The following is a 27,232-nucleotide window of genomic DNA, read 5'->3' as shown; positions in this document are numbered from 1 at the left end:
TTCTTTTATATTTAAACACGTCAATATAGTTATTTCAGGATTTGGCTAGTCATTTTCCGAATTAACGATCACTTCTTCAACCCTAACGTTGTATTACTTAATAACGTCAAAAAAAATCGTTTGATTGTAATGATTTTCCGCGAGTGCGGTGCGTTTAATCGTGGAGTACGAACCTACCGGTTAGTTTGTATGCTCCTTCCGTTTACATTTTAACGGTTCTCCACTTCCCGTCTCGATCGACCGGTCGCCCTATGGTGTGCTCCATGGAAATCGAGAATTCAACTACGTAACGCGACTCGAGCTTCTTTCTCTCTCTCTCTCTCTCTCTTTTTCTCTCTTTTTCTCTCTTTTCTGCTCCCGTTCGTGAGATCTCAAGCAGAAAAAAATGGTCTGCCGGTCTGATAAGATCGTCTGGTTAAAGCCAAACAAACTATTTCATTAAGTGAAAAAGAAGAAATTTTTCGCTTGCGGACCAACGACCGAGCACCTTGTAAAATCCAACCTATGCTACATTTTACATTAAAGAGTATATATATATATATATATATATATATGTATACTAACACAGATATCGAATCAGCCATTCTCAACAAACCTCTAGTTACTTTGCCTCTCGCTCATGCGTTTCTACCTTATCTATTCGATCTTTTTTTTTCGCTCGAATATGCTCGCTCATCGTCTGCTAATTATTCTAAAATTATCTACAGATTTGAAAAAATATATTATATATATATATGTATTATACATATATGCAGATGTATACTTTAAATCTACAATTTTTTGGAATCTTCTCCGACGTTTCGAATATTTCAACGAGTTCATTATTTATTTTAACAATAAAATAAATCTGCAAAATAATCAAGATAAATTTTTTAATACTTTAGCGACATGCTGATTAATGGGATAACAACGTAGTTAAATAAAATATCTTTATTATATTGAAAATATAAAATAAAAGAGGGAGTATATTAATCGAAAATCGTGTTTAGATTGTAAATCAGGTTCGTATTAAAAAAATTTCATTTGAAACTTGGAAATGATAAAATGAATTTAAATTTTTAAAGTTTGCACATTAATCAATACTGATTAATAGGTACCATACTTCAATAAAATATTTGTAATATTGAAATTGATTACGATCAGCGCGTGTAAAAGAATATATTATATTAATAAAATTCGTGTATTTGGATTGTGAATCACGTACGTGATTAGTAAAATCTAATTCGACACCTGGAAAATGGGAATAAGAGAAGTAGAGGAAAATTATGTGTATCGATAATCGTATTAGACAACTATTCCCCCTGTCGTATACTTGACAAGCCACCTACACATGCATCTATAGATATTTATATGTGTATATATATTCTAGTTGTTCGTCGAATGAAAACTTTTATTAAAAAGAACAGATTAACAGGGACGTACGCGTGTTATAGTTTCCTATTACCAAACATGGATTTATCCTCGGATTCGTCTGAACAATACCATTTTACCTTTCGTCCTTTTTCATAGTCAGGAAAACGGGAATAAGAGAGAGAGAGAGAGAGAGAGAGAGAACGAAAAAAAGAAAGAAAAAGAAAGAAAAAAAAATAAAGTAGGAGAAAAGTGGAGAGAAGAGAAGTAGCAGTGTGGCCATGTTCTCAAGCTGGCTATAATGATATTTAAGAAGGACACATTTTCACGGCTCAACATGTAAATGGTCGGATTACCGGAACCTTGCTACCTATAGTTTGCTACGTGTTACGGCTATTCCGAAGGAATACAAAATCGTCAAAGGCAACCGCCGTCCTCGACTATCCCGTTCACCCCTAAGACGATGATTTTAAGCGGTTCAAAGGATTCGAAAGAGGACATGAAAGATTCTTTTGATAATTCCAACGTTTATGAAGTGGCACCAGCGACCATGGTCGAGACGTTTCTCGTTTGCAAACGTACGTTTACACTCGGTCGTATGGTTCTAAGAAATTTTAACCTACCTTTCGGCAACCCCGTAACAAATATTCTTTTTCTTCTTATTCTTATTCTTTATCTTTTGTATTTTTGGCTATTTTATTTATTTAAAAAGATAAGAATACAGAGATAAAACGATCGAAACAGTTTGAAAAAGATTAAAAAAAAAAAAAAGATAGATAATAACGTTCTCGAAGATTTAACAGATACGAAATTTAATAATCTACCGAACCGAATCGTTTCACAACCGTTCGTTCTCTACCGGATCTCTCGTGTAGTAAATTTTTCCATTTTACGAGAGCTAAGAAGATATCGCTTTGTCGCGAGCAAGTTTTCACGCGAGTTTTCGATTCTTACCTAAACCTGTTGTTTTAAAGGAAAAAGGAAGTCAAAGGAAAGAGACATGAAAGTGTCTTTATCGATTCTGACAGCTCATCGGATAACGTTTAACCGTGGCATCCTTAAACGAACGACAATGGCCCTTTTCTCTTTTTGAAAGCCCTCCATGTTTTCTACTAACGTTGGAGATGTATATATACATATATATATACATACATTTAGGTACGTGCGTGGCCATAGGTAAAATGCCACGCGACCACAGAATAAAAATCCCTCGGCGACCTAAAAGCCCATAGAGTTCGCACTGGTCCCCGTAGATGTCCGTCGGATAAGACGACAACTTGAATTATATTCACCGGTGAGCACACGAAGGATACCTATCCGGATGAGTTTCAGCTCGGAGATAAGTTAATAGCTTTATTAACTGTGGGAAAATGGGCCCGTTGTCGTCGACGACCACCACCACCACCACCACCACCACCACCATCACCATCACCACAACCACAACCACTAACTTCGTCGCCCACGAACTAGCTCTTTCGTATTTACAACAACTAAATAAATTACAAATTATCCCAAATTCGAAGCGTTAAATATCTTCGTACGCGTATCATTCGATTATTTTTTATGCGACAAAAAAGTTTCAACGATATTTATATAATTTAATATATATATTATATAAATTCCCCGTATACGCTTGCGCGAAAAATAATAAAATACGATCGTAAGAATAAACATTTGTTCTATCGTATACTCTACGATTAATAAGATAAAACATAATCGTTTTAAAAAAAAAAAAAAAAAAAAAAGAAAGATTTGTAAAGAAGAAGGTAGAAAAAAAAATTTCTCAACTACTTCGTTAACGAAGCAGGGCTATCCTTTCGCAAACTATGTTCTCACCCTGGCATGAATAGGCCGCACCCTTCGATGCGATCGGAATCGGTTGGTAAGTGCGCGTCGTCGCACCGTTCGATGAATCGATACGGCATGAAATCGAAGGGTGATCGGAACGATAACACCAGGATCGATCTTATCACTTTTTCACGTAATTACGCGTGTTGGGCACACATTGATAAGGGCTCTCTCTCCCTCTCTCTCTTTCTTTCGTCATTGTGCCTGTCCGATTCGAGTGGTTTTAACGAAGACGCGTACGCTACCAAATTGTACGAAAAGGGCTGAAAGAAAAGAAAAAAAGAATGAAGAAGAAAAAAAAAAGAAAAAAAGAAGGAAATAGGGAAAAAGGAGGAAAGAGAGAAATACAAAGTGAAAGAGCTCCCTGCTTACACGCTGGAAAATCAACGCGAGCATCAAGCAGCAAAAGAGGAGAAGGGATAAGGCACACTGATTGAATTTCCTGTGGCAATAATTCTTCCCTTTTACACGGGCCCGCGCACCGTCGGTTCGCCCAGTGTAAAAAGGCGGATGCCGTTAGCAGTGCAATTAATATCGCACGAAATCGTACATCACGGAACTAAGCCTTTGAATCTAAAGATTAAGTCAATCTTTCGAGTTATATTAAATGAGAAACGATTAAGCAATAATTTCATATGTTACAAATTATTTTGATTTATTATACTGTCCACACTTTTTCTTTTTCTTTTGTGTCTTCTTCTTTTTTTTCTTTTTTTTTTTTCGTCGATTAATCGTCGATACAATTGTGGATAAACACCTAAGAACGAAGTATATATTTTTTTTGTTATCGTTTGTTCATTTATTCCTCCGGACTATTAAATTATTCGATTAAAGAATATAATAGAACCTAATTATAGAAATGATTTTCGTAGTAATAGAAAAATCATCATCGTCGAGATAGAGAAAGGTTTTATAGGAAGATATTTTTTTTTCCTTTTTTTTTTATTTTTTGAAAAAGATTGTAAAGAAACTTTTACCGTTTTCTAATATAAAACTGAAATAGTCTTTTCCTAACCACTAAAGTTTAGAAAATTTATGACAGCCAATATTGTGCCGAGTAGTACGAAATCTCGACTTATTGTTGTGACCGGTTGAATAGGAAAAGGGAAAGGGAAGGCGTTTCGAGTCGGTGCCTTCCAGCAGTAAACCAATAAAGTGATAAAACTGAGCACTTTGTTCAGCCGTTTATACGAAGCCTTGCCCACTTTCTATAGCTTTTTATCTTACGAAAGTATCATCGTTTCTCTCCTCGACAAACTGACTTCTTCTCCAGGACGACGTGAAAACAAGGACGTGGTATTTACAAGCCGTTATAGAGACGTATACGTAGGTTCTCGTGTTTGAGAATCGAGCCATCATCAGTTCTATAATACAATACTTTACTCTACCCTATGAACGATACTTTAGAAATAATCAACTTTACAACGTTGTTAGAACAATTTTTTAAACTTCAATCGTATTTTTCTTTTTTCTATTCTATCGTTCAATATAATTACGAACACATACATAAACTAAAATGATTAACTCAAATTCTATAATTTTCTTCTAAATAAATAAGAGTTTTCTATAAATAGCAATAATCTTTATATTATATCGGATATAATAAATAATACACAAATGTAATACTTATTTTTATATTTATTTTTACTTCGATACGCGCGTTCGTCGCGTGTTGTCTTTTTCCTTGAAATCAAATATTTTTACTTATTAAAACAAAAAATATATTTCAAACAATTTGTTAATTTATTAAAAACGTATATTCACATCGTTAGATAGAGAGAGAGACAAAAAGAGAAAATAAAAGAAGCTAGTGGATCTAATTTAATAGGTGCAAGATTATCGTGAAACGTAAGCTTCATGTTAGGCTCGTCGTAAAATGTCAAAGACCAGCAAAACGAGAGGCGGAAAGATGAAAAGACGGAAGCTAACGAGCATCCTCGTTCGATCGAAAGCAATATTTAAGCGCCTTTCGTTCAAGGGGTTGTTGTCCCCTGTAATCGTGGCGCATTACACGACCAAACAACCAACCCTTCGCGAGTTTACGTCTGGTATCGTCTGGCTTGGATCGGGGAATGGAATCGGCCCATGGAACCGTACAAACTGGCTTATGTCTGCCTACCGATCACGAACAAATACGACCGCAAACATTTGCACGGCCCGTTCTAACCACTTTGTCCATGACAGAAGGCAACGATAATGTTTGGGGTGCCGATGATCACATGGGTTTGCGTAACAGATTGAAATAATTTCTTCTCGATTCTCAACGGGGAGGGGAGCGAGGGGGGAATGACAGGACGGGGTGAGAAAAAATAAAAGAGGAAAAATTTGTGAATCTAAAGACGATTAGATATTATTACGAAAAAAAAAAACAATATATATTATGTGCATTTTGATTTTTATCGAGAAAGATAAATATGATTAATTATTATTAAAAAAATAAACTCTTATACCGTATCTTGTATTTTTTCATAGAATCTTAGTAACACGCAGAGAGAGACTTTGACGAGATTTAAGACGAGACAATATTGATACTCTTTCGTTATATTTATTCGATATAAATCCTTGGTTTATATAAATGTAAAAATCGCGATAATCTTGATGTATTAGTTACAATATTTATGAAAGTAAGAGAGAATGAAATAAATGCGATCTAAATTCCCGTCAATGTAGTTTTTCAAGGATAAATTTTTATCTTGTTTCCATGAATTGTATAAAAAAGAAGGTAAATGTACAGAAGTAAGTATAATACTCGTTCAATCTTAGAATTATTATATAAAATGTTTATATATATGCGCGTGTGTGTGTTTGTATATGTGTGTGTGTATGTGTCGCGAATATTTTATACTTAATATATGATTATGAGCACGCTTTAAAGAAATGAATTCACATTATTTTTTTCTTTTTTACCGAATGAAATAGGCCAATGAAATCGAACGACCACGCAAATATAGTTACGAAATATCCATGTTCTTTTATGCTCGTTAAAACGATATTTAATAGAATGGCTAATAAAGCAGGAATAATCTCAACCGATCTATCGAAACTTTCATCATCGTCAAGATAACGATACAACGATTTTAACTAGACACACGCATTTATTTACTTATAGTAATGCAACGTGTAATAACACCCAACGCAACCTTTTAATTTTCCGCCCAACGTAAATCCATCTTCGTAGATCATCGAGAGTTCATCGAACGAAAATTTTAACGCCCACGTTAGTTCGTGTCAATAAGAAAAGTGGATGATATTTTTGTAATCTGTAGAGTGTCACGTAAAACACATGCACACGTAAATGTGTGACTTTTTGTTGGCGTAGCCAATTAACGATCTAAAAATGTTACCAACCTGGATGATAATAATAGAGAAAAATATGTTATAATAAATATTTAATATAAATTTTAATATAATTTTCTTTTTTAATGAAAAGTAAATATATATATATATATTTAAATATAAATTTTTATTGGATGGAACAAAACAATATTACAATCAAAAATTCAAAATAATCATTTTTCTTCTGCATAAAATACGATACACATAATTTCAGTTAAAAAAGTTATCCTTAATATTAATTAAATAATCCTTGGAATATAAAAATAAAAATAATAATAATATATCATTTTCGTACAAATATTTAATAAATTTTCATCTATTTAATAATGATGTCACAGAGTTAACGAATTATTAAATCCTAAGATAAATATATATTACATGTCATAAATATCAAACCCCGTCGTATACTATCGTCTCATATGGGGTGTTCATCAAATACAAAAGCCTTTAATACGAAAATATTTCTTTCGTTATATTTATACAATAAATAAATAAAAGTAAAGTATCGACAAATTATTGATACTTTAGATCTGTACTTAACACCAACAGAAGGAAACAATTCAATAGATTTGGTATCGATCAAAATCTAAGAAATTAATGAAAGATCACGGAACGTTACTTTCTTTATGCGTTCATCCGTGACACGTGTATCTCGTCGTATTATTACCCCCCTCCCCTCCCCCTGCCCCTCCTGTCCTCCTCACCCTTCCTCATCCCCTCATCGTCGTTCTTTCCTATTCTCTCTGTTTCTCTTATTTTCCACGCTTCTTCGTCGAAAAGACGAGAGGACGACTTGACAAATCCACTGGGCTTTCCGTATTTATAAACACTCTCACGCAACATGAATTTAAAGCCTCCGGACGACGACGAAGACGAAGACGACGAAGAAGAAGAAGAAGAAGGAACACACGTTGACGAAGAGCGTCTCGTATCTCGTCGCGGTTACAAACCCTTTCTACAAACTCTCTTCACAAAGTTCCTCTCTCTTTCTCTTTCTCTCTCTATCTATCTATCTATCTATCTATCTATCTATCTATCTTTCTATCTCTCTCTATTTCTCTTTCTCTTTCATAAATCACTCGGATTTCTCTCGGACGAGACGTTTCGTTCTCGCAACGAGAGATCTTTTCTCCCCGACTAACGTAACTTCTTTAATTATCTTTTAGTTAACTTTTCGATTATTTTATTCGGATATATGAAAAAACGATGACAATGTATTACTTATTAATCTTAATTTTTGTTTAAATAAAACGCGAATCTAAATAATATAATACCCAATTCTTTATAATAGTCGAAGATCTAAAGTAAAAAAAGAAGAAGAAGAAAAAAGTAAGAAAATAAGATGAGATTCGATTACGTGATAAGAAAAGAACGACGAGATGACGATCTTATAAATAAAAGATACATAGATAGATAGATTGATAGATAGAGTTTAGGAAAAATAGATAAAAAGAAAATTGTGACGAAATCCACGAGAACGGTGCAAATGTTCGTTCCAAGAAATCAACGAGGCGGACGAATATCGTCGAGAAGAGAACCTCTCTCAACTGGTTGCTCGGAATAGATCGAGATACGCGATGATATTAGAGCTGGCTTAGGAAGCAAGAACCTACGAGGAAGAAGGTACGTACCACCACACACGTCCTACCCTCCCACCCTTCTTCTTCTTCTTCTCCTCTTTCACCACCTCCTCACCATCCAACTAGCAGTCTCTTCCAGATCGCAGGGTGGGTGCATTTGAACGCTCCGATTCCACCCCACCCCACCCCTTCTCATTCTTTTTCTCTTTCATTTTCCCTCCCACCCCCTTCCCCCTTCACCCTTTCCTCCTCTCTCTCTCTCTCTCTTTCTTTCTTTCTTTTTTTCTTGTTTTTTTTTTCCCTCTCTATCCATCTATCTATCTTTTTCGTTCTTCTACTCGTTCCACCTCGCTCTTTGCTTCGCTACATCTCAACCGTTTTTACGACGCTTTGAGTCGCGGGCGTCGCAGCGGAATGCGCTAATGAGGACTTGGCTACCGTCACACTTCCCCCTTTCGTTGACTCGTGCCACCCCGAGAGCGTCGCGTGAACGAGAACAAGAAGAGAGACCAGAGCAGAGCAGAGCAGAGCAGAACAGAACAGAGCAGCGTCGCGACGCAACGCGTCCTAAGCTAAGACCTGACTTTCCTAAACTTCTTCGAGATGACTTACGTGCTTCTCTTCTCTCTTCTAAACTCATCTAATCTCATCTCATCTTATTTCTTTTTACTCTTATTTTTATTCTATTTTATATTATATGGTAGATAAGTTTCATCGGTATTAATAAGTTATACACAATTCATGATAAATAAAAGATATTTTCAACATGTTGCGGTTTACACTATGTTATAAACTGTGGAATTTTCACGATAATATATTACGTGGTATACGATATTTTAATAGTTTGTAAATTATCCCATCTTATCATCGGATAATTCAAAGTAACGTAATATAAAAATCCTCATATATATGTAACGTAAGAAACTATCATCATCTAACTTTACAGATATTAACAGAACATTCTTCTTATTTTTGTTAAGATTTATTTTTAATATGATCGACACACCTTGCACGAGTAAGCTTACAAATCCTCTTTTATCATAGTTTGTTAAATCAAAAGTACTCTCTTTCTCTCTCTATCTCTATCTCTCTGTATTCGATAACAAGTTTCTAATTGTATTTTCGAGAAACGAGATAAATCGACGGAAATAAGAAGAAAAAAATGAAAAGAAGAGAAAGAAAACGAAGAAGAAGAAGAAGATGAAGAAGAAGAGAGTTTGGTAGAGTAATCATAACTACCACCGAGCTTTGTACGACCTACCTATGTGCGTAAGAAGAGTCAACAAGGACTCGCTTTTGAGAAGTTCGCTTGAAGTAGCGCAGACACGCGAAGAGTTTCGGTACTGAACGGGGGAATGGAATAAAAGAGAGAGAGAGAGAACGAAACACGTAGAAGTCATCCACGCCACCAGGGTCCTCGTCTTCCAACGCGATGAATAACGAGCGAAACGCATCTTTTCCTTTTATTTCTCGACTCGTCGGTTGGATGCACGTAGACGCGTCTGTCTCTTCCTCACAACGTCGTCGTTGCGTTAACACGAAGGGAAAAAGGTCGAAGGAAAACGCGAAATATAGGACGATCCTTTTCGTTTTTCGTTAAACATACTATTTCGAATTGTCAACCGGTGTTATTACATCGAATCTAATATCCTTTTCAAATTTATCATTTGATTTTATATTAATTTAATGACGATACTAATATAAGGAATTAAATGACTATTGAATCTCATAAAGGATAATACGGTTAAATCGATTTTTTCATATATTTTCTCTTATTTTTTTGTTTATATTTAAATAGAATGAATATCTATCTTTTTACTCATTGATATTATACAAAATGATATTTGAAAAGTTGATTATTTTCAATACGAAGTATAATGTAACAAGAAAGATGATGAGTTTAGAGTAAGCTCGGGTAAAAGATTGAACAAAAAATAAAGAAAAAAAAAAAGAAAAAGGAAAAAAATGAAGTGAAATCGGTTAGGTTCCTTAGATAATTACATATATAGAACCCTAATACCATATCGGAGATAAAATAATTCAATCTAAAGTTAACTTAGTTAGATTCTTGGTGAAAGAACAAATATATGTAATCGGTGTTTGGTCATCAGTGTTACCATAAAAGAATAAAAATAATAAAAAGTCATAGGGAGGTTATAAAAACTTGAACTCGAAATGGTCGTTCGTGTCAGACACGCGCAAACGTCTTCTCCGTGGGTAAGGAAAGTGCAAATAGGGCTAAAGGTGGAACGGTGTAGAAAAGTGGCATCCTTTTCCTTGGCGCCAACGTTTACGGTTTACCGGTCGTGCCAACAAGCGATGCGTATTCCGATCTAGCGGTTGCACGCGGATTACCTCGCACGTATTACCGTACAAGGGGGAAACACACATACACCGGAATCTTCTCTCTTAGGAAACCCTTTTTGCGGATACCTTGCTCATCGCGAATGCCTTATCGCGAATCCCGCGTACGCGATACCTTCCTCCTCCTCCTCCTCCCCCTCCTCCTCTCCGAATGGACACGAATTGCGCTTAACGTAATAACAACGAGGAGCTACCTAGCTCCCTTTATTTTTCTTACCTTTTTACGCATAAACCTTCTTATCTCTACTGTTCCGTCCAACTGCTTACCTCAAACAATCTTTATTCCTTTCTTTTTTACGTTACACGTCTATTGTTATTTTATTTACGCATTTCGCAGTAATTCACCCCATTTTTATACAGGATACGTATGTTATTTTTTTTTACGAATACAATAACGACAAATAAAATAACAGCCCTTCGTATATGCCCCATCGTGTTTATAATAATAATAATTATTTATTATATTTCAATGATATTATATAAAGTTTGTTAATAAATTAAACATTACTTTATTGATGTTCCAAATTTTTATTTTCGTATACGTATCATAGAAATTATTTAAGTTCACGTTGAGATCGAATTTAAAACAAAACAAAACAAAACAAAAAATATAAAACAAAAACGGGAGGAAAAAATAATAAGAAAGGTAGAAAATATAAAAGATATAAAAGAGTGTCTCGAGCCAACTAATAATAATAATTATAAAGCGTGGACGGAAGCGCGAAAAGACGACGAGTGGGCCGAGCCGTTGCGACCGAAGGGAAAATGATTATAATTTAAATTCATACGCGACCGATTTGTAGCGTGCTAACGAATCTTTGTCTTCGCACGCTAACGAGCCACGCCCGCTTGCGTGCGTGCAATTGGCTCAAATTGTTTTTCCACCTCGCGAATGTGAACCCTTTCCTATTTACGCACACGCGAAAAAAGAGGAAACATTCCGCGACGGGTTTTACCCATACGTTACTATTCGTCCTTCTTAACGCTTAACTATTACAGAAAATCTTTTACTTTTTCGATACATCCCTTGCAACAAAAACAACAACAACAATAATAATAATAATAACAAAATATTATACTGACTGTTAAATAAAAATAATTGCATATGCATTTTATTATCATAGACCAAAACAGTATTATACTAAAAATGTATTATATATTCATTATAATATACGATACTATATTATATATATTGTAAATTATAATACAATTTTGTATATATCCTAAATAATTAATTTCAACAATCACGTATTAACATAACGACTAAAATATTATATTATATAAATAAATAACTATATATATAGATTTACATAAAGAATACAAAAAGCAACCGATCGATGAAGGAAATTCGTATGAATAATCGCGATCTATGAGAACGAATATTAAATAAAAATGAAAATAGAGAAAAGAAAAGAATGTATAATAATTGGCAATATTATTACTGGTAACAGAAAATGAAAAGAAAAGTTAAATGTAATAATATACTATAAATCTCTGGGATCCGATCCGCATAGAGGTGTACGCGTAAAGAAAGGTTAATAAAAACAGCATCCTGTGGATAATTAATGAATATAATTTGACGTAGAAAAAGTTATTAGTTATTGAATTTGGCAGGTAAGAGAGACTTTACGAGCTTCGTTTGTGCTTCTGGATAAGGAACAATCGATTGTTTGGAAGGTAGTTGGTGTTTCGTGTCACATCAACGAAGTTTAATGAAAGGAGAGTCTCTCTCTCTCTCTCTCTCTCTCTCTCTCTCTTTCTCTCTCTCTTTCTCTCTCTATCTCTATCTCTCTCTTTCAATGAGCTGTCTCATAAATTCCATGACCGTCGTGTCGCGTTGGATATGCGGTTAGCCGTATAATGATTTCTTTTAAAAGAACGAAAAAGGGAGAGAGAGAGAGAGAGAGAGAGAGAGAGAGAGAAGATATGAGACGGTGCATCGGTCTGGCATAAAAATGAGAACTCGGTGCATTAAGCCGAGTAATGGGCGCCTTGAAGAGAAAGCAAGGAACATAGGCGCCGCATCCTTACACGTAATACCCCGTGACAAAGTGGCTCGCGCGCGAGCATCCTTTGATATATGTGCATGTGTGTGCGTGTATATGTGGGCGAGACGCGAGCCAGACGAAGGATATCTTCCGTCTTTGCTTCTTGACCGTATCGCGTCCTATAGATCGCAACTACCCATGCGGATATCCTTCATCGGCCAGGTCCTTGCACCCTTTATATATATATATTTATATTTGATTTATTTATTTAATTTAAATTAGGTAATCAATCACACACACATTTTGAAATTATTATTATTTTATATAGAAATGAAAAATATTGTAGAATAATATATATGTTTGTATTTAGTTGGTTGGTTTAGATATATTGTTTGTTATAGGATTGGGGTTTGATCGTAATAAATAATTTATATTGAATGTTTAATTGTATGTGTGTGTTGTTTATTAAAAATAAATATTCCAAATAAATATTCTAATTTATCAGTCTTCATCTCATCAATAATATAAATTTGTATTATATTTGATTGGTTTAGATATATTGTTTGTTATAGGATTGGGGTTTGATCATAATAAATAATTTATATTGAATGTGTAATTGTGTGTGTGTTGTTTATTAAAAATAAATATTCTAAATAAATATTTTAATCTATCACAGTTATCTCATCAATACAGTGTTTAAAGATTTCGCACGCGGAAGGATCTTCCATACGAAAGGACAGGTGCATCTTTTAAATGCTAAAAAATCGACAGGTGTTATCGATCTTTCCTTTTCCTTCGGATACTTCTTAAGAGATCATCGAAATATAATACGCGTGTATTAAGTATGTACATTCAATATCCATTTAATGATATTATCATCGTAATCTTTTGAAATTGTCTAAATAAATCCTCTTTGATTGTTAATAATTCTCCGTATAAAGACAAAATTTAAGGAACTTAATATTATTTTGTTGTTCTTATCAATCCCAGCCTAATCTAAATTCAATTTCGAACGGAAGTGGAAAAAAACGAATTATGAATTGGCACTGATGCATTTTCATTTTGAAAAAAAGAAAAAAAAAGAGAAAAAAAAGGTGGATAAACTGAGAAGTAACGATGATTGATAGGAACGTAGATCGATCAGCAAGAAACTTCTCGTCGGCGGAAATGCGTGTTTTCTATGATATACACACATCCGGCACCACGCCTCCTTGGTTCACCTGCCGTTTCGTACTTAGACGTTTCTACCCTAAGATAACGATATGATAATCGTATTAATAATATTATTAATAAATGTTCATTCCAATATAAAATAATATTAATACGAGTATATATATATATATTCGAGAATATGATGATTGATATTTCGCATATCTACGTATATCAAAACACTTATATAAAATGATGAAGGTTCTCCTAATCGTATAAAAACAAAAACAAAAAGAAAAGAAAAAACAGAAGAACTCTTAACGAGCTCGATTAATTGACTTTTAATATCCTTTAAGCATTCGCATAAATTTTATTCAATACTTTCATTAATCTTTCCAGTTTTACTAAATATAACACGCGCGTATATTTATTTATTAAAAAAAAGTGCATACACGCGTGTAATAATATATAGAAATAATTCCTATTATAAATATAATATAATATCTCGAGAGACGATTGAACGTTTATAATTAGACAGAAAATTAATAAAATTAAATCAATAAAATATCGTGCAAGGAGAATTAAGGAATAGAAAAGATTGAGACAATGTTTAAAAATAAATAATATAACGATGGGATAACGGTAAAAACGAGAACGAGAAGAGACGTTGTTAAAGGTAAAAGAAATATTTTGGCAACTACTATCGAATAACGAGCGGCATCTCGCCGATGAGAAACAAACCGCAACCGAGAGTTGTTTCTCTCTCTCTCTCTCTCTCTCTCTCTCTCTCTCTCTCTCTCTCTCTCTCTCTCTCTCTCTTTCTCTCTCTCTTGTACACGTATACGTATATCCGCGCGTATCAACCGCATTTTCGTTCGTTAATACCCAACGTTACGTTCCGCCGACCAGAATACTTGTTGTTTTTTTTTTTCTCCCAGTTCGAAGGAGGGCGGGGTATCGCCAATTTGTGGGAATATTCTCGTCGAGAATCGTCAATATATGTGTGTGCGTGCGTATGTGTGTGTGTGCTCGCAAAAGCTCACGCGAAATACGCGGAATAATAGCGATGGGTGCTTGCACGCGTGTGTATGTGTGTATGTGTATATGTGTATCGGGTAAATCGGTGTATCTACCGTAACGAGCATTGAAGAGAGGGGGAGGTCTTGTTGGTCTCACGAGTAAGAACGCTATGCTAGTTACACGCGAACTAGGTTCAGCTCGCGACGAGCATTAAGCAAGCATTATGATAACTACAACCGCCTCCATGTGAGCTAGTTCGCGTCTCCGGTGTCTCACGAGACAACCGTCCTACTCTCGTCAAAATCTTAACTCAATTCCTTCTTCCGGTAATGAATACAAATAGTTCGAATTTTGATAAGCCTTTTTATTAATATCATCATCGTTATCATCATCATCATCATCATCATCATAATCATCCTTAAAGGATCGTTAAACATTTTCAACTCATTATGTTATACCTAAAAATGATGATTATTTCATTGATAAAAAATAATAATCATGATCACGAGATCTTATATAGTTAATGTAATATTAATTATTCTATTATAATGAATGATATTCTAACGTGTGTGTCATGTATCTTTGAATAATAAAATTGATGAGGATAAAAAAAAAACTTGCCATATTGTTTACCATTTGTTCTGAATTCGTTTAATTTCTAACAAAACATGGATAACGTTATGTGCATAATCAGATCAACGATCACTCCGTAAAAATTAATTTTAAAGTTAGAATCTGCTTTTTTTTCTTTTCGTAAGACAAGTAATGTGAGCACCCAGGGTTCAATGTGTCAACAGTAAGTGGGTATTGTCTATTGTCGAATGATAAATTTTGTATATTATTCGACTACAATGAATAATAATAATCTATAGAAAGAAACATGTATAATAATAATTAAAATATAAAATGACTAAAAAAAAGGTTGAAGGGTAGTATTCGTTGTCCGGTACTATTTGATACGTTATCAAGAACTCGGAAGGATCCCATTTGATCGTTTTCATTGTTAAACAAAAATCTAATGGTAAGACGGTTATGTTTCCCGTGAGTATTTTTTGTTCACAGAGATGAGACTCTTTGAGGAAAGATAATCGGTTGCATACGAGCAATCGTAGGGAGCAATCGTGCGACATTCTCGATGAAGAAACTGCTGAATGAAAGGAAACCACGCGCGGTTCACACGAGCGGTTGGCACGCACGTAAGACTCTCCGGTCTCCGAGCATTTACTCTAAAGTAAAGCGATTTCCTTTTACACATCGTGATCCCACAACGTGGTGCCGTCAGTCCGCGCGTATCTCCTCTAGATTATCCTTTCCACCGTACACCTGCGATTACACCGACACGCGAGCGAAAGAAAGAAAGAAAGAAATAAATAAACGAGAAAAGAAAGGATAAGAAGAAGAACAAGTGGAAGAAACGCGAAACTTGTATACCTATATATGCGAGAACTATTTCTTATGTTAGATGGTTTATAAATCTTTCGAAAAATGTCCATCTAACGGTAAATTATTTCTTATTACATTATATTTTGTTCTGTGTTAACGCATTAATTATTTTATTAAATAAATAATTACAACGCGCGAGAATATAGTAATATTTGCAATCGAATTAATTGAAACCTTAGTTCTAACAAAAAATACTAAATATTTTCAATAAATATCCGTGTAATCAAAATTTTTCATGAAAATTTCATAAAAGTTTGGTATCTAAACAATTTAAAAAAGAAAAAAGAAACAAATACCTACTTGTATACGGTATACGAAGTTGATCTATAATAACGATCGAACTATATAAAATATAAATTCGAAAGGAGATATAAAAAAAAATGAGAAAAGAAAAGAAGAAAAGAGGTTACAAGGTAAGCTTAATGTTCTTTTTCTAAAAGTATTTTCTCAAAGAATTGTAGGTAATCGAGCGGTAGAATGGATAGAAATCTTTAAAGAAAGACAGAGAAAACAGGGTGTTGTAGGATTTGGTACGCACTTCTAAACTCACAAAGATGGTTTTATCTGAGTCTCTTGAATGCAGGATCCTAACTCTAGCAACCTGATAGATCCTACAGATACGAGAAAAGCAGTTCTCCCAAAGAAAGGCCGTACCTGCTTCTACGGTCGTGTTAACAGCCAAAACTCATAAAGACATTTAAAGTGGCCTAAGAGAAAGATGTCTCTCTTTTACCGTGTTCCTGTCTTTTGTCGTCCCCTCTCCTATCCCCTCCTTCCTTCCCTTCACCTACCCACCCCATCATTTCCACTCTCACACTCTCTTTCTTTCTCTCTCTCTCTCTCTCTCTCTCTCTCTCTCTCCCATTCTTTCTTATTTCTTCTATCTCACGCGTTCGCATCTCTTTCGTAAAAGATTTTTCAAAGTTGCTGGACACTGGCGACGATGAATAGGCCATTCACCGAATTCATATACACACACATACATATATATATATTCTAAACACCTAAATATTCACAAATATATCTTAGTTGGTTGTGAAAGTCGCACGAGCTAGAAAAAGAAAACAACCGAAAGAGGAACACGCGATAAATTCTCGATCATCCCTTCGAATTGAATTGTTCGTTCATTCCTTAAGAGAGAGAGAAAGAGAGAAAGAAAGAGAGTACTTTTGAGATTTTCTAAAAAGATGATCTTTGTGATCATTCGATATATATATATATATATATACATTAACAGGAAGGATTATATCTGCTAATACGATACTTAAAAAAAAAAAGAGAACAAGCAAGTATCTCCTCTTGTTCTTATGTCTCCCATAACTCGACTACTAATCAGTCATTACATTGCAAAAACCTAATACATTTTATAATGGCTACTATAATTGGAATCAAAATAATACAAAATCTGGGAAAATGGATTATATCAAAATTGAAATGAAACCACCATCAAACAAAATTATAATAAAATCGTATAATATATTATTTAAATAATTACAATGCATAAGTTGTTTGTATTGTACAAACAAAAATATAATCCTGATCAATCAATAATGTGTTTAAAGTTGATTCTTCCGTCTTCCCGATCAGGATTCAAAAGAGAACGATGAAAATCTTTTCTTGAAGGTTTATCGGCGCGATCAAAGGGACGACGATAACGCATTGACGCGAGAGAAGGACTGACCTGTTGTCGTCCCTTTTCCATGACAGCTTCACTACCTTCTTCCTTTACGGGCAGGTCGATCCCATTATCTTTTTCGTAGCTGACTTGTCGGCCGCGTAAAGTGGGGAGCCTTGTCCAGGAAGCAAAGTCTCTTTCTTTCTCTCTCTCTCTCTCTCTCTCTCTCTCTTTCTCTTTATATCTATCTTTCTCTCTTTCTCTCTTGTTCTCTGTTTCTCTGCGATCGATGCTCGATCAATTTCAAATTCCTCGTGAGACGCGTCAAACGAGAAGAAATTCGTAACGAACTCTTCCGACTCCGATCATTTCTGTCTGATCTATCGTATCCCATGATTTAGATAAGATTTCGAATTCAACCGACAATAATAATATAAATAACAGATATATTATCGTAGAAAAATTCATTAAATTTTCTTTTTCTTTTTTTTTTTTTTTTTCACGAAACGTAAAACACTTTGACAGATTTTATTAATTCATCGTTTACGATGTAAATAAAATCAATGATATGTGTCTATGAATAAAAAGATTCAATGATTTCCAAAATATTATGTATGAAACATTTGGTCAATGATTTGCAATGTGCCTATGAATAAAACCATTGAATGATTTTCAACGTATCTATAATAATATTCATCAACGACGCGTGATATGTCTAACACAATAAGAGTAGAAAAAAAGAAATCGTATTACTGTAACTGATCAAACAAGATCAAGAATAAATGATATAAAAAAAGTAACAAAGCATTAAATCGTTTTTAGGATTAACGTTGAGCCTGTTTCGAGGTAAGGTATTTATTTTCCTTGGTGTGTTAGCGCAGGTCCAAAGAAGCGTCCAGTTATCGAATTATATCGAGACGACAGAAAAGGAGCAAGACTGAAAGAGAAAGAGGAAGAGAAAGAAATAATTAAAAAAAAAAAATAAATAAAGAGAAGAAGCGACTGACTGACAGGCGTTACCGAAGCACAGTGGTTAAAAGGGCTGAGATGGTGGGAAATTGGAGGAGAAGGAGGAAAAGGGAAAGGAGGAGGGTTTTCGGACAATGCGAATCTGTAATTATAAGCGGCCCGTCTTCTGATTTTCCTTTTTATACTCTTCTTTTATTTCTTTTTCATTGTAAAATCTCTTGCAGCCAGGTATTATCACCTTAAATCAACAACGCCGCTTCTCGAATAAGAGTAAAAGAGAAAGAATGAGAGTAAGAGAGAGAGAGAGAGAGAGAGAGAGAGAGAGAGGGAGGGAGAAAGAGTAAGAGAGAATAAGGGGAGTGAGAAAGAGTGAGGGAGTTACGCGTTCGGGATAGAAGAGAGAAACTGTAGAAGCAGAAAAGAAGGTACGAGAGGGTACTTTAATAGTAGGTCTCGCTTAATGACCCACGTCCTAAAGCCCAAACTGAATGTCATTGCAGTAGATTCGATCACGTGACTCTTCTTCGCCCAATTCCCAACTACTACCAATGGCGTAAACGCGATCAATTTCGATCGATTGTTTTTCCCCTATAAATCTTTGAAACATTATTCTTGTTTAACACATTGCGTACGGGTTACGAGATATTTCGTTTTCATATGCTTTTTCTCTCGTATTATTTTATTTCTTATATTTAAAATAATTTTATTAACAATGTTTCATAAACATTTAGCAAATAAGTAAAATTGAACTAACAAATGAACAAGTAAAATGTAATATTCAATGCTGTAGAATTATGTCACTAACATTCAGCTATATAAAGATTTTGAAATGACGTAAAACTACATTACCTACTTATACTCGACTAAAAAATTTGAAATGACTTGGGACTATCTTACCAATCTAGAATGTGTTAATAAAATTGATTTTACTTACCAATAATTGATGCAATAACAAAACATATCGAGTAGAATATTTAATTCTCGATTGAGAACCAAAAATTATATACTAAACAGACAAATTTGTAGAAACACTTTAACAAGTTTCAACAATGGACGTCCATTTTACATGACAGTGCATCATTCGATGTTTCTATTTAAACAAAACTTTGTAAATTTTCATTAGCTTTATTTCATGAACTTGAAACTACACTGTATATTTGTGTATTTTTTTAAATTACACAAATTAATTATAAATAAAATACGTGAATACTGAATAGCGTTAAGAAAGGTTATACTAATTCAAATGTTAATTAACAAATGAAATCAGAATCTCCTCTTTCGGTAAAATGGTAAGATATAAAAAATAAGCCGGTAACTCCATCTAACGACGAAACTTCGTATCACGTTCTCAAATACGCTACCGCTAATAACACATGGGAATATGAATACATGATTTGTATTTGATTGGACGAAATAGTATGAGATTTTTTTACGTGAAACTTATTCCTTTTTTTAACTATAACTAATTGAGTTAATATAAAATAAACTAACAAAATGTTGCGAATCTCTGTGAATAATTGCTGCAGATCGCTATTAAAGTTAAACACTGTACAGGTAAAATCTGTACTTTCTTTTTAATATTATAGGTTAGGAATGATAATTATTTTGTTATTTAACTTTGTTCTTACAGAGTAATACTACATGCAGATCAATTCACCTTGCGCGAAGAACTAGACATACGACCTCGAAAAATGTATTTCTTCTTGATTCGAACCGTTCTAATTCTCACATTTTAAATGCCTTTTTTGTACGTTATGCAAGTACAAACGAGACAGTTGTAAATAGCGTGAAAAAAGAACCAGAATTAATTCGAATTGATTGGACGAATCATGCAACTAACAATACAGAGAATGAATTATTTGAAATACCAGGTATAACAAAAATTTGTAGAATATTATATAAATTATTTAAAACTTGAGTCACCTTCATACTTTCATTCATTCATTTTAGATATACCTCCTATTCCTGTAAAAGAAGTTGTTGAAGTTATTAAAAAAATACATCCTAATGGCGAAGTAGCATTTGAAAGTTTAGGATTAGGTGGATTCAGTCCTATTGGTCTTATTCAAAGTTCATTGGAATGGATACACATTTATATGGATTTACCTTGGTGGGGTACAATAGTTCTAGGTAAATTAACAAATCTCCTCCTCTCTTTTTCTATACTTCATTTCTTTGAAATATAAAAATAATATTTTCAGGAACTCTAATTGTTAGAACATGCATGTTTCCTTTGGTAATAAAATCACAAAGATATGCAGCCACCATGAGTTTGTATTATCCGAAAATTACCAAATTACAGGAAAAATTGTCAGAGGCAAGAATGAGTGGTGACCACTATAATGGTACGAACTGAAATATTAATTAGTTAATTAGATTGGAAACTAATATAGAAATAATTTTGTATTTTTCTTTTAGCTGCAGTATATTCAAGCGAATTATATAACTACATGAAAGATAAAGGATTGAGTCCTTGGAAATCTTTGGGTCCTTTGTTAGTACAGGTATAATATAGTTGATCATTGTAAATTGTTATTCTAAAGTAATATAGTATCTCTAGTATCATTCTCGAATTAAAAGAATCTTGTTAAAGTAAAATTAAATTAATTATATTCTAACAATTTCCGCTGCTCTTTAACCATTTTTTAGTTTATAGAATATTCCTGTTTTCAATTCAATACTTACAATTAGTACTACGCGTTTCCTTTTCACTGCCATTACATCCGAGTTGTAAATGTGCTAAATATCAATTTTGTACTGGAGCAATAAAAAAGATATAATATTGTAAAAGAGATCTACTACGTCGTCTACTATTTGTTCTGATAATAGATAACATAAGTAGGAAAATCTATAACAATGTTCAGATAATAATTTCAACAATGGAACATACGAATATTAGATCATCGGATACTGGAGGTTCTATTTTATATGAAATAATATTTATTCTCTTCAATGAGATAAATTAGAAAATGAAACAAACTTACTTTATTTTATAATATTTCCTAGGGTCCTCTATTTCTTTGTTTTGTCTTGGCTTTAAGAAGAATGGCCGACTTACCAGTCGAAAGTTTTCAAACTGGTGGTCTATGGTGGTTTACAAACTTGTGTGCAGTAGATCCTTATTACATATTACCTTTAGTAACATCCATTACGTTTGCCATTACCATTGAAGTTGGAACAGATACAGCAGCAGCTGCGACACTGGGAGCAATGAGATATTTTTTGCGTTGCATGCCATTAATAACACTACCATTTGCAACACAATTTTCTTCTGTAAGTACTTTCCAATATTATATATTTTATTAAATACTTTCTTAATCATTTTGGAAATAACAATCCTTTTAATTGGAATCTAATTGCAGGCTGTATTAGTTTACTGGGTAATGTCTAACTTCTATTCTTTACTCCAAACTTTTCTGTTAAGAACAAAATATATGAGAAAAGTATTTAATTTGCCAGAAATGGTAAGACATAAACCTAATGATTTAATTGCAAAGAAAGGATTAGTTAAAGGAATTAAAGAATGTAAGAGCAATGTTTTACCAATTAATAATATTTCATCTATTTAGATTTAATTTTAACTATATTTTATATTTTTTATCAGCTTGGCAAAATATGAGTATAGCAAAGCAGATTGCTGACAGAGACAAAGCAGATACAATCCTATTTAACAAAGCTGGAAGGGGTCCTGTAGTTAAAACATATTCATATGATCCAACTAAGCAAAAATTACAACCTAAAATAATGACTAAAAGTAAATAAATAAGTAATTCATTCGTTGGAATAATTGTAAAAATTTAGAAAAAACTTGAGTATTATTTATAAATAGTTATTAAAAATCTAAGTATTAATTTATTTATACATTCTCGATTCACGCTAACTTATTTAATATTTCAAAAAATATAATTTCAACGTACTATTATTTTTAACCCTTTCGCTTCGAGCGTCGCCTATAGGCGACATCCGCGCGATGTCCTGTGTGTACGAGCGTCGCCTATAGACGACATCATCTGCCTGATACTCCGCTCAACTAAAGAAAAACTGAGCTAATTGTGTTTCTTGGCCAAAAACTTGATATAATAGTAACTCGATGACGCTGAATCGAATGGTGCTAATTTTTTTGCAATTGGATCAGGAGATCTTTGAGAAAAAGGGTAAAAAAGCCATATTAATGTTACACCCATCATATAGCCCTGATCTTGCACMATCGGATTACCACTTATTTCGATCTCTGGACAACTCCCTCCGTGGTAAAACTTTTAATGATGATGACGCTGTAAAATCGCACTTACTTCAGTTTTTGGCCGAAAAAGATCAGACTTTCTASGAGCRTRGAAWTTTCAAGTTGTCAGAGAGATGGCAAAAGGTCATCGAACAAAATGGACTAAACATCATAGATGAAAGTTCATTACAAGTAAAAAAAAACAGCGTTATTAAAAAAAAACATTTTATTTTATGGAAAAAATCCGCAAGTACTTTCTTGGCAACCCAATATAATATAGAACTCTCAACAAAATCGATGGCCCAAACAAAAATACTCGCTATCGCCTAAACAAATAGAAAGGRAGAAATATCCATTTCTTTTCTCACTCGCACTCGCATTCACGACCGAGAGACCCCAAGACAACGCACAATAACTCGCTTGCGTGTAAAGACCAAAGAAGAGGCGGGGCTTGTCTCCCACTCTTAAAATCAATTTTACCAATATTTGTCGCTTATTTTTGCAAATACGAAGATATACCTTAGAACATTTTTTATGTATTTTTCAATTCTTTACAACTTTTGTTTGAAACTTTTTTCGATTAAATGTGTAGATTCTAAGATATGGCTTTTATACCCTTTTTACCCTTTTTCTCATAAATGCGCCATCTAATTGCAAAAAATTAGCACCATTCGATTCAGCGTCGTAGAGTTACCATTATATCAAGTTTTTGGCCAAGAAACACAATTAGCTTAGTTTTTCTTTAGTTGTGCGGAGACCCGCGATTTCACATTTTTCGGCGCAGTGCTCCGTTCAGTGCCGCTACTCCGGCGGAACGGTGGTCCGTACAGCGGCGTCACTCCGACGGAGCACACTGCCGTAGCGAAAGGGTTAATATTTAATATCAGAAACACATTGATTAATAACTTCAACTATATGTGAATTTTCAAGTGCAGCAGCTACTCGTTCTTTATCCGCTAATTGTTTATTAAGTGATTCTTCTGATGCATGAGTACCAGGAGTTATCTGTACGGAAACTTTAAATCTAGGCGGTAAGGCTCTTAATAATTGTACTCTTATGGTGAGGCCAATTATAGTTGCCATACTACAATGAGGTATCGTTGGAGTAAATTTAACATCAACTGTATTTTCTGCATCGTTAACCTAAAAAATTATGATCGTACAATTATTCCAGAAAAATAAATATAAACAGTGTATGTTTATTACCTTACCTCTATAAGATTTTCTTCAACAACATGTAATTCTTCTAGTGTTAAGGGGTGTTCAGGATCATTGATATTTCTGATAATATCTACAATAGAACTCAATTAAACTAAATTATCAATAAACTTTTTACATATATCAAATTATAATAATAATAACCAAAAACTTCTCTTTCATCAAATGCATCAACGATATCTTCGTCTTTCTCAGCAGCAGTGATTTGTCTATCCTCTACTTTTTTATATAATTTTGGATTAATATTTTCTAAATTCTCCATCATTGTCATTACGTAAATATATCAATGATAATAAAAAATAAACATTTCCAGAACAATCTTCACTCACACTGATAGATCAAGTTATGAACAGCATGTTATGTTGAATAATTTTTACATTTAAGGTTACGTATCGCTAGTCTTGTGGCGCCCTCATATACTTACGATAAGTAAGCAGAATGACTACCTTATCGACACAATGATACCAATATAAAGATATGTAGAGTATTAAAAATGATATTAATTATTAAGTATAAAAATGTATAGTTTTAATATTCTGCTATTAATTTAACATAAAGATTATGGAAAATTCCCAATTAATAATTATATATACTAAAAAAAAGAGATTCGCGCATATTCTTACTTAAATAATTACAATATATATACAGATATTTTTAATCTATGAAGCGTAATTTATAGATTTGAGTACAAAGTTGAATCAGTACAGCTAAAAAATACATTTATATAAATTGACATTATTTTCTATTACTTTTTTACATTGAATTAAAGTTTCCAATCCCATGGTATACATAATACACCATCGCTCATAATAGAGTAATAATGAGTCACCCAAAGCATGACTCCGTCCAATAAAGGAGCTAATATTATTTTGTGCGTCAATAATCGTTCGCAGCATTGTATCATCAGATCTGGTGTAATGCTATCATCTTTATTAAAAGTAACCAAGCCTAATTCTTTAATAACTGTTTCATGAAGTTCTCGTTCAATGTGTTTTATGCTACAACATAATTACACATGCTTGTAATTTAAATAATTAATTCACTGTTACATTGAATATAGAAAGAAAGAATGATATGTTCTTCTTACTTGTTGTAATGATGTAATCTCTTGGTAGCTTCTGTTAAATTCTCTGTAATAAAACTGACTAACAGAAAACTTGGACAAGAGGATGGTACGATAAATTGTCCAGTTGGAGAAAGCATTAAGGGACCTGCTTCACTAAAAATGAGAAATAACTACTATGTTAATTGCTTGATTTTTTTTGTAGAAACTTATAATCATATTATTAATTTAAGTTACTAACGCTTCTATTACTATTTCATAAGCGGACAAATTTGCTGGCCAAGCGTTCGGATAATGTCTCCTTCCTCGATAATCGGACAGTGTTGTTGTAAGTTGTCGAAGTTGACGTTCATATTGACCAGCCATTACTTTAGGCATGAATTTCCTGCACATATAGAGTACCCTGAGCCTTACCGTCACTCAATAAATGTGATGTATTACGCACCGTCTTCCAACTTTAATATCGAGTAGAACCGTAGATACTGCCTTTTCAAAAGCTGGCAATCTTTGTAATATGGTATCATACTTCTTTACATTTTTGATTAACTACAAAAATAATAATAATGTAAGTAATAATGAAAAATTACATATATACAATATAAAAAGCAATTCTTACATCGAGCCAATTATGTCTAACTTCACCAGAATTTAACATCACGTTCCCTTCCAAATTTATTCCGGTGTCATTGGCAAATATCAATGTCCTGTCTTGCAAAATTTTCATTGGTTCCGGATGATGTTCCACTAATGCTCGAAAAGCTAATAAACAACCTCTATAATGAGCAATATTCCAACCACAATCCCACATTATATTTTTCAAACCTAAATCCGAACATAACGCCTTCTCCAATTTTCTGACCTCTTCTCTTACCGATTTACATGCTTCTAACTTTACGTGTACTTCGTTAATGTGTTTTTCAAGATATGCTCTAATTAAAAATTTTCAATTAATGTTTGATACAATGTATTATAATATGTTAAATGATTTTAATAAATAATTTCTTACTTTAATGTATCTGGCTCAATATTTAGTTTCCTTTTCATTATGATTGAAGCGTAAATAGGATCATCTTCCAATTCTGAAAAATCAATTGTTTCTCCCGATCTATTTCTCCTCTGCCAATATTTCAAATTTGGAGATTGAGTATTAGACGGTTTCTCTTTTATTTTATCCACAAACGTCGTTGGCAAATCACATGTCTTTAAAATAGAACGAATAGTTTTTTTTAAATCCTTTTCGTTAAGTTCTATTTTAACTAAAGTAAATTTGCCAGCTTTTAGATCTTTTTCATCCTTAGAACGTAAATAAAATGGCAATGTTGTAGGTCTTATAGGTCTTTGTTGTTGAAGAGTTTCTAAGATTGAACTTAATTGTTTCAGAGAATTTTCATTTACAGTCTAAATTAAAAAGAAAAATTCACTTAATATTAATGAGATCTTATAGAAATATTATATAGAATTATGCACAGTACAATCTAAAATTAGTGCGTTATATAAATTTTAGAAAATTTGTTATACTTCATTGTTTGAAGATATAAGTGACATAAAAAGAATAATGAATCTATTGTTCTCAACTTACTCTTTGTGTGGGATATTGTCCAAAAAGGTCAGGATGAACAGTAAAATAGAAAGGTCGAAGTGCAGTAGACACTTCGCCCATACTCAAAGCTCTCACTGCATCTATCCTACAAAAACTGTTAATACGATATTTTTATGTATCAATTTGTTCAATTAACTTTATTTATACAATGAATATTAAAAGAACGAATATTTTAATAATATTACCATCTTGCCAACGTGCAATACATATTTTGGATCTAATCACCGTAATGACGTTAAATAATATTTCATGTCTCGATTAAATTTATCAACTAAAGCATGATTATTATTGTCTTCATTGGTTGCATGCGTCAAGAAGAGTCTGGTAAGCGCGGTGTACTTTAATCCCGCGCATGCGCATTAGAGCAATATGCATCTATATAAAAACGTCCACGGGGTTGTACACGCTACAGGAATTAAATATCACGCGGTACGCACGTTTTCGCGTACATTAAGCACACTTGCATC

At 33.4% G+C, this 27,232-nt stretch overlaps 3 protein-coding genes across 4 annotated transcripts; 1 reads left to right on the top strand and 2 right to left on the bottom strand.

Annotated features, from left to right (window-relative positions):
* The first annotated feature begins 20,042 nt into the window (after positions 1-20,042).
* Positions 20,043-22,494, top strand: LOC106792970 (mitochondrial inner membrane protein OXA1L). Its single transcript, XM_014759506.1, has 8 exons — positions 20,043-20,216; positions 20,293-20,533; positions 20,613-20,792; positions 20,864-21,007; positions 21,081-21,166; positions 21,669-21,935; positions 22,025-22,187; positions 22,267-22,494. The coding sequence occupies exons 1-8, from the start codon at positions 20,157-20,159 to the stop codon at positions 22,422-22,424; spliced, it is 1,299 nt and encodes a 432-aa protein (XP_014614992.1). The 5' UTR covers positions 20,043-20,156; the 3' UTR covers positions 22,425-22,494.
* On the bottom strand, positions 22,207-24,510 carry LOC106792975 (MIP18 family protein CG7949). Its single transcript, XM_014759513.1, has 3 exons — positions 24,247-24,510; positions 24,096-24,175; positions 22,207-24,027 (listed from the first exon to the last, which is right to left on the bottom strand). Exons 1-3 carry the CDS (start codon positions 24,371-24,373, stop codon positions 23,755-23,757), a joined length of 480 nt encoding a protein of 159 aa, XP_014614999.1. The 5' UTR covers positions 24,374-24,510; the 3' UTR covers positions 22,207-23,754.
* Positions 24,511-24,741: 231 nt separating this feature from the next.
* Positions 24,742-27,111, bottom strand: LOC106792969 (T-cell activation inhibitor, mitochondrial-like). Of its 2 annotated transcripts, none has more exons than XM_014759504.1 (8): positions 26,951-27,111; positions 26,745-26,859; positions 26,172-26,563; positions 25,782-26,094; positions 25,611-25,711; positions 25,407-25,568; positions 25,190-25,321; positions 24,742-25,100 (listed from the first exon to the last, which is right to left on the bottom strand). In XM_014759504.1, the coding sequence occupies exons 1-8, from the start codon at positions 26,971-26,973 to the stop codon at positions 24,866-24,868; spliced, it is 1,473 nt and encodes a 490-aa protein (XP_014614990.1). In that variant the 5' UTR covers positions 26,974-27,111; the 3' UTR covers positions 24,742-24,865. The 2 variants fall into 2 exon arrangements, with proteins under 2 accessions (XP_014614990.1, XP_014614991.1); XM_014759505.1 differs by having other exon boundaries at positions 25,407-25,550; positions 26,951-27,110.
* Between the last annotated feature and the right edge of the window lie 121 nt (positions 27,112-27,232).

The sequence above is a fragment of the Polistes canadensis genome, unplaced genomic scaffold (genome assembly GCF_001313835.1).
Source record: "Polistes canadensis isolate GaletaPanama2010 unplaced genomic scaffold, ASM131383v1 scaffold_10, whole genome shotgun sequence".
In the NCBI taxonomy this organism is placed as follows: Eukaryota; Metazoa; Arthropoda; class Insecta; order Hymenoptera; family Vespidae; genus Polistes; species Polistes canadensis.
The sequence above is the reverse complement of the archived record's forward strand: the minus strand, read 5'-3'. Positions and strand labels throughout refer to the sequence as shown.